The sequence below is a fragment of the Megalops cyprinoides genome, chromosome 24 (assembly GCF_013368585.1).
Source record: "Megalops cyprinoides isolate fMegCyp1 chromosome 24, fMegCyp1.pri, whole genome shotgun sequence".
Lineage (NCBI taxonomy): Eukaryota > Metazoa > Chordata > Actinopteri > Elopiformes > Megalopidae > Megalops > Megalops cyprinoides.
Genome location: NC_050606.1, coordinates 7,148,397 through 7,166,311, shown reverse-complemented (window position 1 = coordinate 7,166,311; position 17,915 = coordinate 7,148,397). Strand labels below are relative to the sequence as shown.

The 17,915-nt window shown below is 43.1% G+C and overlaps 1 protein-coding gene across 1 annotated transcript in view; it reads left to right on the top strand.

The window, feature by feature from the left end:
- LOC118771428 (laminin subunit alpha-3-like) overlaps window positions 1-17,915 on the top strand; it is an 83,999-nt gene that overhangs the window by 8,938 nt on the left and 57,146 nt on the right. The window contains exons 3-7 of the mRNA XM_036519418.1: window positions 7,942-8,059; window positions 12,890-13,008; window positions 13,146-13,316; window positions 15,728-15,825; window positions 16,867-16,982. Of these exons, the coding sequence (XP_036375311.1) occupies window positions 7,942-8,059; window positions 12,890-13,008; window positions 13,146-13,316; window positions 15,728-15,825; window positions 16,867-16,982 (622 nt within the window). The remainder of the gene's footprint in view (window positions 1-7,941; window positions 8,060-12,889; window positions 13,009-13,145; window positions 13,317-15,727; window positions 15,826-16,866; window positions 16,983-17,915) is intronic.

Sequence of the window (17,915 nt, the reverse complement as noted above, 5' to 3'; positions counted from 1 at the left end):
CCCCTAACTTAAGATTATGTCAGTTGTAGAATGTTATGTCATCGGTGACACTGTAGTTGAGGAGTGACGTTGAGGTTCACTGAACTACTGTACCTTTCTGTAAGCTGAAACTAAACTGGTGTTTCATAAGCAAACAAAAATATTCGCATTGTTATGAAGCAGGAATGTTGGCAAGAAGGAACACCGTGCTTTCTGTTGTACGACGTTGTCACGGAAACAACCGCCGAAAGCCTCGGGAAAGCTGTCAACACAGCTTTCCCCCCTGCAGACGATCAATACACACCTCTAAAAAAGGTCTCAAAATCTGAGACTGGGGCGACAGTTGTTGCGGGCACCAGCTGGAAGTGAAACTAGCGTGAAACGGGGTCCTTGCGGATTTCGGTGACTAGTGAGAGAGGGAGATGGCGCATTCCTTTTTTAATGCTCCCACCTGTCGCCCCCCCCCCCCTCCCCAGACAATGGCAGCCTGCATTGTTTAAAATGGACCCCTCTTTTCCCTCTGGCTTTTGATGTGCTGTGGTTCTTGCCACAGGCCACCCTGCCGGTTTGATCCGCAATAACAGAATCCAACCCTACATCTGCTGTGCATTCTCCTTCGCTTAGCTCAGTGTTCTTCTCGGCCTCCAGACCCAGGGAGCCACGGCGTGTGCCGGCCTTCAGCCCAGCCAGGCTCAATTAATTACTGGGGTCTGATTTAGCTGCTACTTGAATGCTGATCTGGCATTGACATCCCCGCGGTTATTTTTATTCGCACGGACACATCTATGACAACACCCATTGTTTGAACAGGAGTTTTAACACAACTGCCAACAGGTGTTGAATCCAGGTCCGTATTCCATGTGTACTCATGATGAAATGTGTTTGAATGAAAACCAGCACACATGGTGGTTTCCCTGGAATCAGAATGGGGGGAAAACTGCATTCAGTGATTTTCTCCATGATCTGTTCCTGCCCAGTTAGATAAATCACACTGGTTTTTTGTCCCTCTCTTGTGCCTGGAGTGAGTTCAGTTCCAAAACATGTCAAATGGGATATTGTGCATTACTACTAATAGAGAGGATAGACTGTTTGATCATTTTGACCGTGGCATTTTTTTTCCTGCTTGGTCTGAAGACCTGCTGCAGCCTCTGTGGAATCTAACCACAGTGCAACTGTGCATCTTCCCTTCAGAGATGAGGTGACATTGTAGCTTAGTGTTAAGGAGCAGGACTTGTAACCAAAAGGTTGCCGTTTTAATATCCCGCTGGGGCACTGCTGTTGTGTCCTTCTGCAAGGTACCTAACCCAGAATTGCCTCAGTAAATAGGTGTATAAATGGATAACCTCAGTTGAGATGTATAAATGGATAACTTGTACAAATTGTAACCTATGTAAGTGGCTCTGGATAAGAGTGTCTGCTAAATGTGTGTAATGTAATGCAATGTAATGCAAAGGTAATGTTCATTTATTGCCATTGGAGGGATTTTGGCCAAACAGACCCACGTGGAGCACCGTCTGAGGGCAGGTGCGGACCAAGCTGTGTCTCTCAGGGGTAAACACCGCCTGGCCTCCTTGCAAGAGGCACGGACATGTGTGAAGTCCGCAGAGGAATTCTGGACCAAGGTTACGCAGTCGTTCAGCTAGAGGGTACTCATCCATCACCTGAGCTGTCGGGCTAGTGAGCTGTATATTTGTGATGCAGGGAGGGCGGCTTGTGGGAAAGAAGAGGCTGTTTCTTTGCAGGGCTCGACTGGCGTTGCTATCAGAGCCGTCTGTCATGAACATTAGCCAGTCAGTAAAAGCACCACGGTCCTCCAGTCATTTTTGCCACAGAACAGGGTTTGTCTCTGCCAGGGTCATTTCAAACCCCCTGGATTCTGTCATAGCTGCAGGAATTGGAGCTCAAAGCGGTGATCAATGGCCATTCTCTTGATACTTCACAGCACTCATTTGCGTGGGAGTTGAGACTATTGTGGTAATACAGTCTCCATTAATTGTGCCTGGCATTACACAGCGTTTGATGTTTGAAGTCTGGAGACAAAGCAGACCTTCCGCTGCTCTTGGTGTCTGGAAAACATTGCCTTCGGTGTCATTATTTCAGTACCCATCTGTTTTTGTACAGTAGGCATGGTGTGAAATGTTGCTGAGAAGGGCTGATGGGAATTGAAGTCATGTAGGAAGGGGGCTGATGGGGCTTTGTCCTGGCAAGCCCTTGTTATTGCTGTTCTTTCTTCTCATAAAAGTATGGTTTTCTGAAGTGTAATGAGTTGTCACTTCATGTCTTGAACTTGGATGGATACACTTATGTTCTGTTATGCTGTGGATAAGAGCATTTGCTAAATGAATGTAATGTAATGTCTAGTCTGATCAGTCCTGTAAGGCTATGCTATGGATGTATATGGAGTTGTTTGTTTGGATTTGATTGTCACTCAAATATTTCTTTTTAGTTGACAAGTATACTGTGCTCTGTGGCAGTATCTCTACAATATCATTTGATTGATTGATTCCTTGATTTAATCGACTGATTAATCTGATAGGTGGAGGAATTCTAGTTCCGCAAAGTGAAAGTGTGAACCCTTGGTTAGTGAAACAAAGACGAGGCAAATTGTAATTGCATTGTGTAAAATCATGGGCGCAATGCAGTTGCTTTGTGTGTGTTTAAATTGCTGTGACTGATTAAGGCATTGGCTGGAGTAGAACACACAGGGGTTCTGTAGGCCCAAGTTTGGGCAGTCCTTCCCCACAACCTTTGGACTTGGACTTCAGCTGTCGGCCTTTGTGCCTATATGTGTTCAGAATGCCCTGAAGGACCACCACCAGAATCCCTGATACCTTTTCGCATGCCAGTAAGCCCATGTTTTAACTGTAGGAATGCATGCTTTGCATGTACGTTCAATGTAATCTGGTGTGCCGTGCCAGTCTTTGTGCTTTGATATATCTGCAGAGAGCTATGAGGGTAATCACATACCATTTCTCATACTGTTTATTGGCTTAAAAACAGATTTTGAGGCATTAAAACAATTTTACAACCTGGAGGTAATGAAGTTTAATATTTCCTTAACAAGCGTTTATAAGCCAGGAAAAAAAAATCCCTGCGCTGGTAGACAAGAACGTACAAGGGAATGTTGAACAAGTTGAAACAACGTGCGCATGAGTACAGTACTGTTATGTTTGCACAAGTGGAAGATCTTCTTGTTGAAACACTTTCTCGGGACGTGCCAAACCTTCGCTGAATATTATACCACTGCTTCTCTCTGTTTTTTTTTTAGGCTGCTTGCATACATTTCTAGTGGAGAACATTAGAAGATCCATATGCTATGTGTTCCAGGAAGAGTGGGGGGGGGGGGGGGGGGGGGGAAGATCTGTTAAAGAACATTCCATTTTTTTTTTTAAATACAAATACAAAATTTGATTAAGAAACTGAATTCAGTTGCAAATATTTGTTGAGGTGTTGGTGGGTGTGATTTGGTGATGCACGTAATCCTTTGTGACACGCAATGACTGGAATGCTTTCAGATTCATGGCAGCTTTGGACCTCAAGTGATTGGTGCAGCTGCTCGGCCTGCTTTGTCTCCTGCCCGGTGTGGTGTAAGCAGAGAGCTGTTGCCTCTCTGAGATGAATGCGCTGGAATAGGATTACTCTGCCTTGTTCCTTGAGTCCTGCTGTGCGCACAGGTTTTTATTCCAGTTGGGGCTTTTGGCCGCTCGGTTGAATTATTTGTCGTCTTGATTGAATCCTTTTAGCTTCCCTCCCCAGGTTTCGGTGTGTTGGTGCTTTATGGACTGAGGCCTTCCAGAACAGGCACTGAGAGGCCCTGCCTGGTGACACGGTCGTCAGGGATGCAGTCTTGTATGCATGAGGTTGCACGTTCATATCCCAAGCGTGATTCCTCTGTTGGACTGTGGGATCAAGCTACAATGACAGTGAAGTGTCAGTAAAATGTCCAGCTGCGCAGCTGTGGCAGTGTGTAAAATGTAGCTCTGTAGGTTAAGATGGATATGAGAAGAACAACTTCTCCAGTAGTGAAAACGGAGTGCTCTCAGGCTCCTCTTTTTTTCAGGCCTCTGGAGAAGCTTGACTGAGCAGACACGTGCTGGCTGCTGGGGTGTTCCCTGGCACTTTGCTGAACGTGCTGGCATTTCCTGGCAGGAAGGCTCCGCAGTGTGGCACCGTTACAGGAATGCACAGCCGTATCAACACGTCCACTGTCACCCCCCCCCCCCCCCCCCCAACCGACCCCTCCCCCCCAACCGACCCCTCCCCCTACTGTCTTGTCCTGACGCAGCCAGGTGGTCGGGACCCTATCTCCACTGTCCCTCATTCAGAAAGCCCCACAGAAAAACACCTACTTCCATCCACCCCAACAGGAACAGAGGAGAAAACTGACCATAGTCACAAGGTCCACATCACACATTAACAAAAGTTACAGTGATTGGCCAGACTGGTTTCACGCTTGTCTTGGCATTGTCTTTTAGCTTGATGATTTATCAGTGATGTGCTATTCTGTAACCATGGCCTTGCTCCTCCAGCTCTAAAAACATACGCTCTGTGTATCTTGCAGCAACGGCTTTGTAATTCTCTCTCGATAAATAAATAAAAGTTGCTGCAGTAGGTGTGTAAACAGGGTGTTGTGACCAAGCTGACCCAAACGTCCCCCATTCTTACATTAAACAGAACTAGAACTGTGTTAATGATTGTGGTAAATTTGAAGGGCGTTGACAAGAATGTTTGGGCTGGAGATTATGTGATGCCCGACAGGGAGCGCCCCTCTGGCCAGTCCGAGCAGGCCCTCCCAACAACTGCCCTCGCTCCGGGTCGACCAGGCCTCCCTCACCCTGCTGCTTCCCACACACAGCTAGCCTAAATCTGGACAATTCAGGAAGCACCGCCCGCCTCCTCCTCTTCCTCGAACTGGGGCTATTGATGGCGCTCCTCGGTCCCGGGGCAAGGGGGTCGGGTTCTGTTTTTAGGACAGACGCTGACGTTTTGTTTATGCAGAGAGCAGAGAGATATCGTTTTTTTTTTTTTTTTTCCTCTCTCTCTGTGTCCGGTGACTTAAGAGTGGAAGCGACCCTAATCAGTTTCTGGTCCCTCCCACATCACAGGAACATGCGGGGGTCATGTTCCAAAACAGAGCCCTGGCAGGGCTTCCTGGAAAACCATCTGAAGGCTCTCATCTTCAGTAAAACCTTCTTTTCATCTGCTAATGCATTAACTGAGAGGCAGTGAACATAGCTATGAATTATGGTGTAGATCCACCTCAAAGTGCTGCACTCAGGGTTCAATATGCTGTAGATCCACCAGCACGGGCTGAGCATGAGAAAGACGCACACCGTACATTCTCTCCATGTGACTGCAGTTGCTTTTTCAAGTTTCACTGGCACATCAATTGAGAGGTCGTGAAAATGGCTGTGCAGACCTCTTTCAAAGCAGCATGAGCACGAAAGTGTGGTGAGACCGAACAGGGTCTGAGCATTATACGCATTTGCTGTGTCTGTTTCGTGGCCCTATTTTCTGCTGTGCTTTAAATGACTTAACCCCCCGAACACCCTTTAGCACGTGCCCATTTATACTCTAAAAGCTATGTAGTCAAAGTTAGAAGGGATGTACCCATAAACCAGAGAGGACGGCCACATTCTGCTCCCAGCGGTGCATAGTTATACGCTCCATGGAGACAAATTGACCTCACTCACGAATGCTCACAGGCGTTTTTGGCAGGGCCTAACGATCTGTGACTTGCGAAACCCCGCCCTGATATACCTCAAGTCTGAGAATGGGAGCCCGGATTTGGCCCTCCTGACCTATGCTGTATTGCTGAAGATATCTCACGCCCCATGCACTTGTAGCATAAATAATCAGATGCATTTAGCCCAGTCAGTCTGAAATTGTTTATAGTTACATCATTCATTCATTAATTCATTCATTCATTCATTCATTCATTCCTTTAGCAGACGCTCTTATCCAAAGCCAACAATAAACATGCAACTTTACAAAAGGTTTACAAAAAAAGAGTGAAACTAACCTTATCTAGCTTCCGCAACTGATGAAATACACTCTTCTACACGTCATTTTTGTTGGATGCAGCCAGAGGTCTTTTGGTACAAAGTTTCCTGTCAACTGATGGTAACAGGAATTAACCATCAGGACCTGTGCTATAGTATGACGTGGATAACATGACAGCCCCTTCGAAGTGTATTTGTGTCTCGGTGTGAGAAATAGTAACATTGGGCTACACAAGCCGTGCCAATAACCAGACACCATTAGCTGGAACTACAGTGGCTGCGCTTAATTATATTTAATCAAAAGTGCTGCCATTTCCCCCGTTTCTGTTATGTTGCAGAAATGTTGATTGACAGAGGAACAGTGGATTTAGGACCAGAGCCCAGTTGCACTAAGAAGGAGGAAATGACTGGACGAGGAGGAATGAGCTGGTGTTTTTGGCACTCCGGGCTGCTTGGTTTTCCTGATGGCAAAAGATATCGCTTGCGTTAGCAGTCCGCCTCCTATGCTTTCAAGAATCGCGCAGCTGAGCTCCAAGATAACATCGGTGCATTGTCAAAATGGGCTCTGTCATTTCAGATAGCTTGTCCAGAATCTCATCGTGAGAAAAGACACGGCCTGCGCTGGTCATGTTTATAAATAAAGGTCTGCTTCACCCCATAATTCAGGTTACCCTAATTTACAGCATTGGTTTTGAATGATAACATGTCCCCCGTGGGTTGAAGCGGTGAGCTGTTTCTAATTTAGCCTGGCTCCTGTTTTTACGCCGAGGAAAAGAACCATTGTTGAAAGTGACGGCCAAGAGTGGGCCCTGCATTGTGGTGTCTGATTATGGCTCTGTACTACAGGAAACCACAGTGCTCTGATTGAATGGGGCACAGAAAATGCCAGAATCCATTAGAAATATGTTTGTTTGTGCCAGCGCTGATTCGCAGCGATTCTTTTCAGGGCCTTCACAAAAACTCCTTCAGGGGTATGCAGTTTGGCTGAGGGCAGCCTCAGTGACTACATCTGTTCCTCCAGGGGAAGGTGGTTTTCTCTCCACCCACCCTGTTCGCAGTGGAGGGCCATCCAGAGCTGACAAGGCCTCGCAAGCTTGGCTTCACACTCCACTGTTTCTGTGCCATAATCTGTGGTGTTGGAATGGCTTTGTTCTGATAAACATGTAGACCAAAATATGACAAGCAAGTGAACAGAAACGTCCCGCGGGCTGACATGGTGCAAATTACGCGTACTTGATTTGGTTTGCTTGGCACGTAGACAGAAGGCCATCGAACAAAGCATTACACTGCTGAGCAACTTTGTGAGTCACTGTTTATTTTAAGGGCATTTTTTAATATAATTATTACAAACACTGATTATGAATAAGTACTAAAGGATTAATGAATACTATGATATCAGATACCATGGTGGCCAGGAAGTGAATACACTAATACATTAACTATAATTATCAATGTTAAAACTTACAACAACAATAATGGAGAACAACAAAGCTGAACATTCCTGAGGCACATTTTTAAAACAATGATTACTAAACTACTAACTAAATTGGAAGTTTATCACCTGCATGCTGTGTGCTTCATATCTGTTGACGAACTATTATTTAAAAAGTCATACTGAATCATTTAATTATAAAACATGAATAATTCATCAGATTCCCAGGTATGTCTCTTTACTAAAAGTCTGAGGTCATGACGGTAACATGAGGACTCTGCTTAAATTCACTGTAAATAAAAATGAATATTGTTAATTCTCCCGCCAGAAAGTGGGAGTGAATTCAGATTTCTCAGCAGAGAGTCATTATTTGAGCAGAGAGGGCTGTAGCTTCATACAGTGTGTGAATTAAAACAAGGGTTGAATACTAAAGTATAATAAGGGGTTATAGAATATTCAAGTATCAATGTAAATGCCCATCTCTGAAAAACTGAGACTGAGAATGCTACTCTGCTCTCCCTATTCCAGCTGTTCCATGTGGCTTATATCCTCATTAAGTTCGCCAACTCGCCCCGTCCTGATCTCTGGGTTCTGGAGCGATCACTGGACTATGGCAGAACCTACGTCCCCTGGCAGTACTTTGCACGTAAGTACCGACACTCCGTACCGTCACAGAATGCTTTTTGTGGCAGGCAACGTGGATATTTGTTATAATTTCATTTTAAATGTCACGCTGATGATGAAGTCCGTTCATTTGAGCCTTTTGCGTGAAAGTCCAAGTTTTAATTGCTGTAATGTCATTATGAAAGCATTTTACTTCAGATTAAGTGGTACATCTTTCCAGCAGTAGTTTGGGAATTTCCTGCTCACAGTAGCAAGAATAGTTGTGCGTCATGTGGGAATTATATTAGGAATTAGCCGTATTTTGTAGTTTGTAGCTTTTATTTTATTCTCTAGTCTGCAGCTGCATCTGCATAGGGTCACTGATGATTGCTGGGTGCACTTACACAGGGTTCATATGTTTAAGTCTACACTGCATTATCTTCTGTATGTTCTATACAATGCCATAGGCAATGCTGCCTGGCGATTTCATAAAAGAATAAATAATTAGTATGTGGATGCTGTGTGAATGTAATATTCCATACTGTGTATTACTTCATTATTGTTCATTATTGTTATTGTGAAACGCTCTTTATAGGTGCAGTATTGTGTGGGGTTTTAATCTGACCTCAGGGGGCCATTATAGTTAAACAGGTTCATTTAGCTGCTTTGTTTAAGGTTACATTTTGGCAGAAACGCAGGACTGTGGTCTGGTCTGGAGCCCTGCCGTTTACTTTTCTGGAGCCTGTAAAGATTTGTGCTGATTTTTTTGATGTATATGCCAATGGAGCATGAGGCATAATTTTCACTCATATGTTTTATTGTTTCAAGGCAGGGAGGGAAAAATCAAGCAAGTCATGGATTATTTTTAGCGGCTGAAAAGGGTCTCATTTGAGATCAGTTTACAATGTGTGTTGAGTTAACATTATGCAGGAGCAGTGGTGACACTTCCATCAGCAGTAACACCTGGCACATAAGCTGCTATGTCCTCGTGTCTGTTAATGTAACTGTTAAATGGCTGTTTTATGTGTTAAAGGAGGTCAGTAGGGAAGCAAAATGGACACTGTATGAATGTAGAATATAAACACAAACTTAGAGCCCTCATATTGATTTTTAATCCAATTTTACTAGTGTTTTTTAACCAAATGGGTGACATTATGCTTGTCAAATCCTTACCATACTGTTCCCTGACAAGCATTGTAAATAAAGGAAAAGTATGGAGACTTTTGGAAGGTCCATAGATGCTACTGTAACTGGTTTAAAAAGTCACCTATCAAATGAATCAGATAATAACCCAACCCTAACCCTATCCCCATCGCTTTCAAATTAATCAGCTAATAGAAAAAGACTGGCAGCATTCTCTCTGTATATGCCTGTATGCATGTGTGTGTGTGTTTGTGTTGTGTGTGTGTATGTGCGCACACATGTATGTCCATGACATATACAGTATGTCTGTGTGTATGTGTGCATGCGCATCATATATACAGTATGTGTGTGTGTGTGCTCTTGTGGGTGTATGTGTCCATGCGTGTCATATTTACAGTATATGTATTTCTGTGTGTGCGTGCTCGCGTGCGTGTGTGCATACTTTACTTTGAATATCTTTCACAGCTTCGCTTTACAATGGATGCTGTTATACAGTCGCTTCAGGTGGATGCTGGGCACCTGTGTGGGCGCTGCTAAGACAGACAGCTGCGTCTGGCCCCCCTCGAATTCACCCCGGCTGCTCTTTGTGTAGCTCTGCTCCCGTCCTCTGATCTCCCTGCGCTTGCCTCTCAGACAGATTTATCATGTTACGCACCTTTGCGCTCCCTTCCCTCCTTTGATTCCCAAGATCCAGGTTTTTTTCATTAGCGTTTCTCTTTTGTTATCGCTCCAAGGAGCTCCTTGTAATGCAGTGAATTCCTCCTGGTTTTTATTTTATTTTATTTTCTAAGATGGATTAGTGGCATGCTTAGAGCATGCTTTACCTGTGCTTTGCTTCCCAGAATATGGAGGGAGTTTCTTTTAAGATGCATACAAAAGCCAGCATGCGTGGGGGGTTGCAAAATGTATGTGGAGGAAGGTGTGTGATCGGCTGAACCTTGTTATAATTGCTACATGTGACTGCTTGATCATTACTGTCTGTTGATGTTTGAAAAAGAAAAATGGAAAATTAAAAAGCCTGCCAGTGGTGGTTCCTTTTTAAAAAAGCATCAATCAACGTGGTATTGAATGTGTAAAATAGATTAGACTTATCAGTGGGCAGAACTGGGAGTGTGTCACCTGTGTATGTGAGAAGGGAGTTCACCATGCCATTGAGATCTGTTTGTGCTAGCCCAGTTGGCCTCAGACAGGAAATGACATCACTTCTCTCAGTTTCAATTACCTAGACTGAGGTAGAGTTTAGCACATACACTTTCTAATAGATAGTTGGTTTTACCACTGAATGATTGTTCAGGAGAACACTGCAGCTAATGATAATGTGGTAGTACCATTAAAGGCCTTTAATTGACCATTCATTATCCAAGTCATTGGTCATGCAGATGACAGTACATGTGTATGTTCTGTGGAGGTATAGGAAACAATAGTATAATGTAAAGAGAGGAAAATGCTATCACTGTGAGATTGTAAATGTTGTGGGCGGGGAGTCGTATGTGGCTGAAATCTATACCTGCTTAGTAAAGAAGGAGTAAGTTCTGGGTCATTTGATTTTTGTTTTTTTGGAGATACAGCACCAGTCAAAAGTTTGAACGCACCTACTTTGTTATTTTTACTATTTTCCACATTTTAGAATAATAGTAAAGACATCAAAAGTATGAAGTAACACAAATGGAATTATGTAAGGGACTAAAAAACAAATCAAAACATCTTCAAAGTAGCCAAAACATTTTTTTGAAAGAAATTCATGCATGGGCATCGACTTCACTATTTATATTTGTCTAAGAAACAAATGTCAAGCATTTAAGAATAAGCCTTCAGATCAAAATGTCTTTGAATGCGTGTTCCCCATCAACTTAATCAGGTGTGTCCAAACCTTTGAGTGGTACCGTATGTATCGAATCGGATTCTATCTTTTGAAATGCTTGACATTATCAGCACATCTGACGGGGAGACCGTCTCTTATCTCCTCTTTAAAATGTCTTTCCTATGAAAAGTCGAACAGGCGATATTGAGTTACGCTTCAAAGAGCGCTGAGAAGCTTGAGCCAGCTCTCACAGACACGCCCAGTGAGACATTGAGTGATTATTTGGAGAGCGTCTGACACTGTCGAGTTCCAGCTACGCTCTTTTCAGGGCCTCTAGCACTCCACCTCTATTACAAGCAGCTGTCTGCTCACGCACACTTCGGCTATTCCAAGACTGCAAAAATAAGTTGTCAGATCGTTTCTTATGAAACAATCCATATATGATGCTGTCAACACAGGCATATGATAGGTCAACTGAATCAGGATCAGCTGTACAATGGGGATGGGTTTCAGCCCGTGGGCCGGGCGTATGGGGCAGAGAAAGTACCTTTTGTGTCATGCTTGTTTTTGGTTGTTTTTTATTTAGTATAACTAAAATTATTTATTTTCTTACCTTAGCTGTCATACTTGCTAATCTACACTAGCAAAGCAATGAAAAGCAGATTTTGAATAACCTAGTCATGGTAAATTCTATGCCTTACTTATTTGTGTATCTTTGTGTATCTAACTGTGAAGTAAGACATCACAGTTGTTTTATTTCACATTGACCAGCTACACTTAATTAGCTACTCGTGGTGCCTGTTATTTATGCATTTAGGGGACATATATCTTGGTTTATTCATGGGGTTGCTAACCTTCCTAGGCTGATTTTAGCACTGTTGAAAATGAACAATATACTACTGTACTACTGTGCTGTACATCAGGCTAACATGATGCACCTGGAATTCAAGGCTATTTTGAACTTCAACTGGTGGTGGTGATGGAAGGATATTTTCAGGGGCTGTCTAGATTTACATATTACATACGATGACAAAGATATAAGAGGAAAGAAAACACCATAGGTTTGCTGTTTTATGATACTGATTGATGTGTGATTATACTGTCTGTTCATGACACCAAGAACTGTATGTACTCGGCAGCCTTGTTTTTTCACCTTGGTGACCCAAACTCACCTATCTGATCAGTCTTTTTTTTAAACACTCATATTTAACATACCGTAAGATGTCATACATGAGTTAAGTTTGAACATCTGTATCTTCTGAATGGGTGGTCATCAGGAAATACCCAAAGGCAAATATTTGTGTAAGTTTTTCTCAAAGGGGTGAGGTCAATTGGTGATAGATTTCAAAGGGAATGACCCTGCCCAAACATGTTTCTTCTCAGATATGCAGTGTTGGCAAGATTATTCATCAGTTAAAATTATTGCTTCAGAGTCTCCCACATTATGAATGAATGGAAGGGTGTTTGACAGGGTGTCAGCACTTTTTATGAAAGTAAACCACAAATGGGTGAGGCTGTGATATGTTGTCACTGTCTGAGCCATTTTTAACAGTTACCTGTGTAGAGCTAAGTGCCTTGGTTGCTTTATATGTCAGTGATTGAAAGCTCATTGTAGCTCCACCCGTTATGGGATTCATGAAGTCTCACCTCCCCATCAGCAATGACACAATTGTGATGTCATATTTCTGCAGGGTGTACTGGTAAGGAGCTGGTCTTGTAACCAAAAGGTTGTTGGTTTGATTCCCCACTGGAGTAATGTTGTTGTACCCATGGGCAAAGTACTTATCCCACAGTTGACTTAAATGTCCAGCTGTATACATGGATAAGAAATTGTAACCAATTGTAACCCACTCGGGATAAGAGTGTCTGCTAAATGATAATAATGTTATTTGTCACACGTTCTTGTTTTTTTTTTTTTTTTTAAATAAGATTTGAAACGGGACTGCATAGAGGTGTTTGGTAAGCAGCCCAATGCCCGCATCGTCCAAGATGACGATCAGATCTGCACAACGGAGTACTCTCGGATCGTGCCCCTGGAGAACGGAGAGGTGAGAAGAGGTCGTTTTCTCGTCTGCCTGCGAAATTTGCCTCAGAATCGCAAGGGGAAGTGAGCAGCCCTTTACAGATGCATGTTAGCAAAGCCAGTTGGTGTTCTGTACGGATGTTCTGTACTGCTCCAATCTAGATTGTGGTGTCGCTTGTCAACGGCCGTCCTGGGTCGAGGAACTTCACCTACTCGCCGGTGCTGAGAGACTTCACCAAGGCCACCAACATCCGTCTGCGTTTCATGAGAACCAACACACTCCTGGGACACCTCATCTCAAAGGCCCAGCGTGACCCCACCGTCACCCGCAGGGTGAGTTTCAACTGGAGACCAATTTCTGTAACACACATTGACTTGAAGATTGATTGCCTTAAACAATTGTGATGCAAGAGTGAGGGTTATGTTTCCTGTATTGGGTGGGTAGATTTGAATTGATCAAATATTTTGCTCTGGAGCAAATGATGTTTGATATTTGCTTTGGTCAGATCAGCCAGAGATTGACAGTGTATAGTGGTTACTTGTTATAGGGCCCTTGAAACTTCATAGTGTTATCTCTGTGAATGTAATGTGGGCATCATGCATGAATTGGCTGTGTAACAGTAACTTGCTTGGTATGCATTTGGCATGACCAGCTGTTTCATTTTCTTGTTTAAACCACATTTCAGCAAACTTCTCCACAAAATTCAAAGCTACAATTAGATGTAAATGGGATATGATTGCAAGCTTAGTTTGCTTGGGGACAAACAGATTTGCTTTAGTCTTCCGTTAGATGAAGTGACTTTTAGAATATAAGTTCTAGTTAGAAAAAAAGTAAAAAGAATAATAGTTTTGGCTAAATTTGATCTTCATTTCCATCCCTGATACTTAACCCTGGAAAAAAAAACAAAGCAGTCAAGTTGTTCAAAGGGGGAAATGCCATCGATAAAGAGAACAATAATGTTCAAAGAACCTCTCTAGATGTTACTGGCAGTGAAGTGACCCCTGGATTCCGCCATGTGAAGGCAAAAGTCACTGTTTTAATACAGTACTGAATTCATGTGGGTAGATTTGGTTAGTTTGAGTTGCACATCCTTTTATCATAACTTGGCAATCAGGCTTGACCTTCTGAATTTACCCTCTGGTCTGGGTATCTGTGTGATTGCCCTCTATGCACACAAAGCAATGGACGCCTCAGAGGCTGAGGTAGTGTCATGGTTTGGAGGCAATTTTGCCTCAGAGGTAGATCGACTCTGAGGTAATAGGACTCGCACTCTGTTTTGTAATAGATTGACTGACCTCTGCAACATCACATGAGTGTACCTCGCTGGAGAGCTGGGCTTATTCAAAAATATGTCATGACTTTTTAAAAATTATTTCAGTGGTGATTCATCCAAAAAGCTCGTGGGAGATTATCGCAAGCATGTTGCAAGTTTCCCTGTTTGGAAAGGCTGGTTGTGCACTGCCGCTCCTCCATAATTCTCTGCTGCTTGTGTGACATGTTCTGCTGTAAGCTGACACGCTTGTCTTGTATTCTCTTAGGCTGACCTCACTGGAGATCCAGTGATCAGTCTGTCAGTGCGGATCTCCTGGTGTTTGTGACCTCACAGAGAAAGCACTGTGCATTGTCTCGGGGGTGTGCTGAAGTCTGTCACTGCAGAAGCCATTAGCCAAAGTCATTACCAGCAATGATGACGTTTAAATTATTTTCTCAAGCGAGTATTAGTCAGCGGCGGTAAAATAGGAAATGTGGTCATCTGACAAACTGACAAATCTGGTTTGTCAGTTGTCTTACCTAGTGTGAGTGATGTGACGGGCTGTGTGTTTGCTGGTGTTCAAGTCTCTCCTTCAGAGGCGTTCTCTTTTATTTGCATGAAGTGAACAAGCCTTAATCTGCAATTCTAAATGCAAGCTGGGCTAAATGGGCTTTTGTGCCTCTGTTATCCCCTCTGTTTGCTGACACCAGGCTCCTCTCTCCTGAATTTCGTTCCTTGCAAATTCCTCTGTGTCAGGCATGGTGCCAGGGAAAGTGCTCCTGCCAGGTCTGCCGGGAAAGCCCGCTCACGCTAACTCCCGGGCGCTGGGAGAGTGTAGATCCAGCCCAGACAGCAGGCGAGAGAGAGAGAGGCAGCGACAGACTCCTACACCCCCGTTTTCACATAGCCATGCTTAGTTGCCTGTTGCACATTGAGTCTGTCCCACTGCAGTGACAACCACCAGGTGCCCAGGGGTGGGGGCCAGATGAATGAAATCCAATGAAAGACAGACACATGCACAAGTCCCACAGAGAAACAATCGCCATTGCCCAACTCCTCCTCCTCCTCCTCCTCCTCCTCCTCCAAAAAAATCCCTGATTAATCTGATCCAGTAATATAACAACTGAGTTCTGGTGATGAATTGGACTAGTATCACTGTATTATAATACAGACCCAAGTTAATATGGGCGTTTGTTATTACTGGTTTGCCACATATACAGTATTGTCATTTAGCACACTCTCTTATCCAGAGCAATTTACATGTTACAGGTTACAGTTTTACATGTTATCCATTTATACAGCTTGTTATTTACTGAGGCAATTCTGGGTTGAGTACCTTGCTCAAGGTTACAACAGCAGTGCCCCAGTGGGAAATTGAACCTGCAGCCTTTCAGTTGCAAGCCATGCTCCTTACCACTACACCACACTGTTGATCACACGCTAGTTTCCAGGTTTTATTGCGCCTGACTGCCCTCTTCTCTCTTTCGACAGTATTACTACAGCATCAAGGACATCAGTATTGGGGGACGCTGTATGTGTCATGGTCACGCACAGGTGTGTGGAGCACGCAATCCTTACAACCCAAACAGGTATGAACTTTTCTCACGGCCGTTTCGGTATACTCTGATTATACTCATATTTTACACTCATATACCTTTATCTAGAATGACTTGCATTGCGTATGCTTTTACTCATGGTCCAATTAGACAGCTAGATATCAACTTACAGTATATTTGCTGCTCATGGACACAGCAACCGTGTCTCATCCAGTCTTTAAACCAGCAAATCTCTAGTATCAGGTAAATATCCTTAACCATTTTATGGCAGTTATAGTCAAGCCTGCTGACAAAGATGTTATCTCTCTTCTTATCTTCTTTACTCTGGCACAAGGAGTCTCCTATTTTCTTTTGCATCTCATTTCACTTTTTGTGTTTGCTGTTGTGTTGATGCAACACTCCATACATCATTCTTCCAAAATGCTACAGTGAAAACTCTGTTATACCTCAGCCATGTGGTTGAGACATGATTGGGAGATATACTTGTTTATTGTACCTCAAAGAGTAAAAAATCCATCCTAAGATTAATTTGATCTGTTTCCTATTTTATTGTGTGGTTGCTATTGTCATAGTTTATTTTTTCCTTTGAGAAGTGAATGGATGTTTTGTGCTGCTGTCAAGGATTACATGGGAGCTTAGCGGATACAGACGAAAAGGGGGGAAAAGCCCGATGATAACATCTGAATCTGAGATGCTAAAGATAGCAGTGTGTGTTTTGAAGTGAGGAAGTGACAACATATGTTTGTTTCCTGGCGATTTTCAAAGAGATGAGCACAAGGCTATTTTAGAAAACCCAATTAGTGATGTTTGTCAATTGCAATGCTGGTAAAATGACAAATAAAGAATGGACACAAGACATTCTGTATGAACTTTGTATAAGAAGGCCCGCTTGTCATTCTCTTCTCATCTGAATGCACTGAGGCAGCAGTAGAAACCATAGCAGAAATGGTGTTTACGGAATAGTTAGCGTACAGTAGAGAAAGTAGCAGTGTACAGAGATTGTTAGCAGTGAATCGCTAGCTGTTAAAGGATTAGTGAGTGCAGGATGCGTGCTCATGTGAAATCCCTTTGCAGGCTGCAGTGTGACTGTCAGCACAACACCTGCGGTGAATCGTGCGACCGCTGCTGCCCGGGGTTCAATCAGAAGCCATGGAGGGCGGCGACTACTGACAGTGCCAACGAATGCCAACGTAAGGATTTTTGGCCACAAACCCATTCAGCTTAAAATTTTCTTTGATTTTAAGTTGATATTACTATTATTGTTATTATTAGTAGTAGTACATTACATTACATTACATCTTTAGCAGATGCTCTTCCAAATAAGTGCATCACTATGCTAAGAGTAGTTATTGAGTGGTAGTAGTCATAGTAGTAATAGGAGTAGTAGTTGTTGTTGTATTAGTAGTAGTAGAACTAGTAGTACTATGTGTCATTTAATCATATGTCTAGTTTTGCAATTTGGTCCTTCTCTGATAAAATACACCAAAGAAAAGGGTTTGAATGTGCCAAGTGTTTGGTAAAGGTTGGTAACTGGACTGGCAAAATGCCTCCTAGTAGGTGTGCAATTGGCATTGAATTATTTGCACTTTCCTTTTGACTTATTGAATATTTATTGTGAACAACCTTTGCGTGTATATGTACTGTCTGGAGCTGGTGATGAATTAACTGCACTGTGTTGCTATTGTAATACCAGAGCAGTTTACAGTGCAGTCAGTCAGCATTGTGCCAGCTGTTTTTGGAAAGATGTTGGACTGGTGACAAGATGCCTGCTCCTTTGGGAAGGACCCAGCAGCACTGACAACCTGACCCTGCCACCATAATTCAATTACCATTCGTAAAAAATAGCAATGTCGTCTGTTAGAATTATATTGGGCATACAATAAATTTATGGTTGGAATAATCCATTGGGCATGGTTTCAAATGCTCTCATAAAACTCTTGCCAAGGGCTAGACTAGCACCAGAAAAAAACATATTGAATTTGTATGATTTGAAAGCAATCAAAGAATATTTTCTTTCAGATGTAGACAGGGAGAAGTGGACACTTTTATCAGTGTCACGCTTGTGCTCACGACAAGAGCGTAAAGGTTCAAAATGAATGTACTCATAAGAAAACAGTTATTTT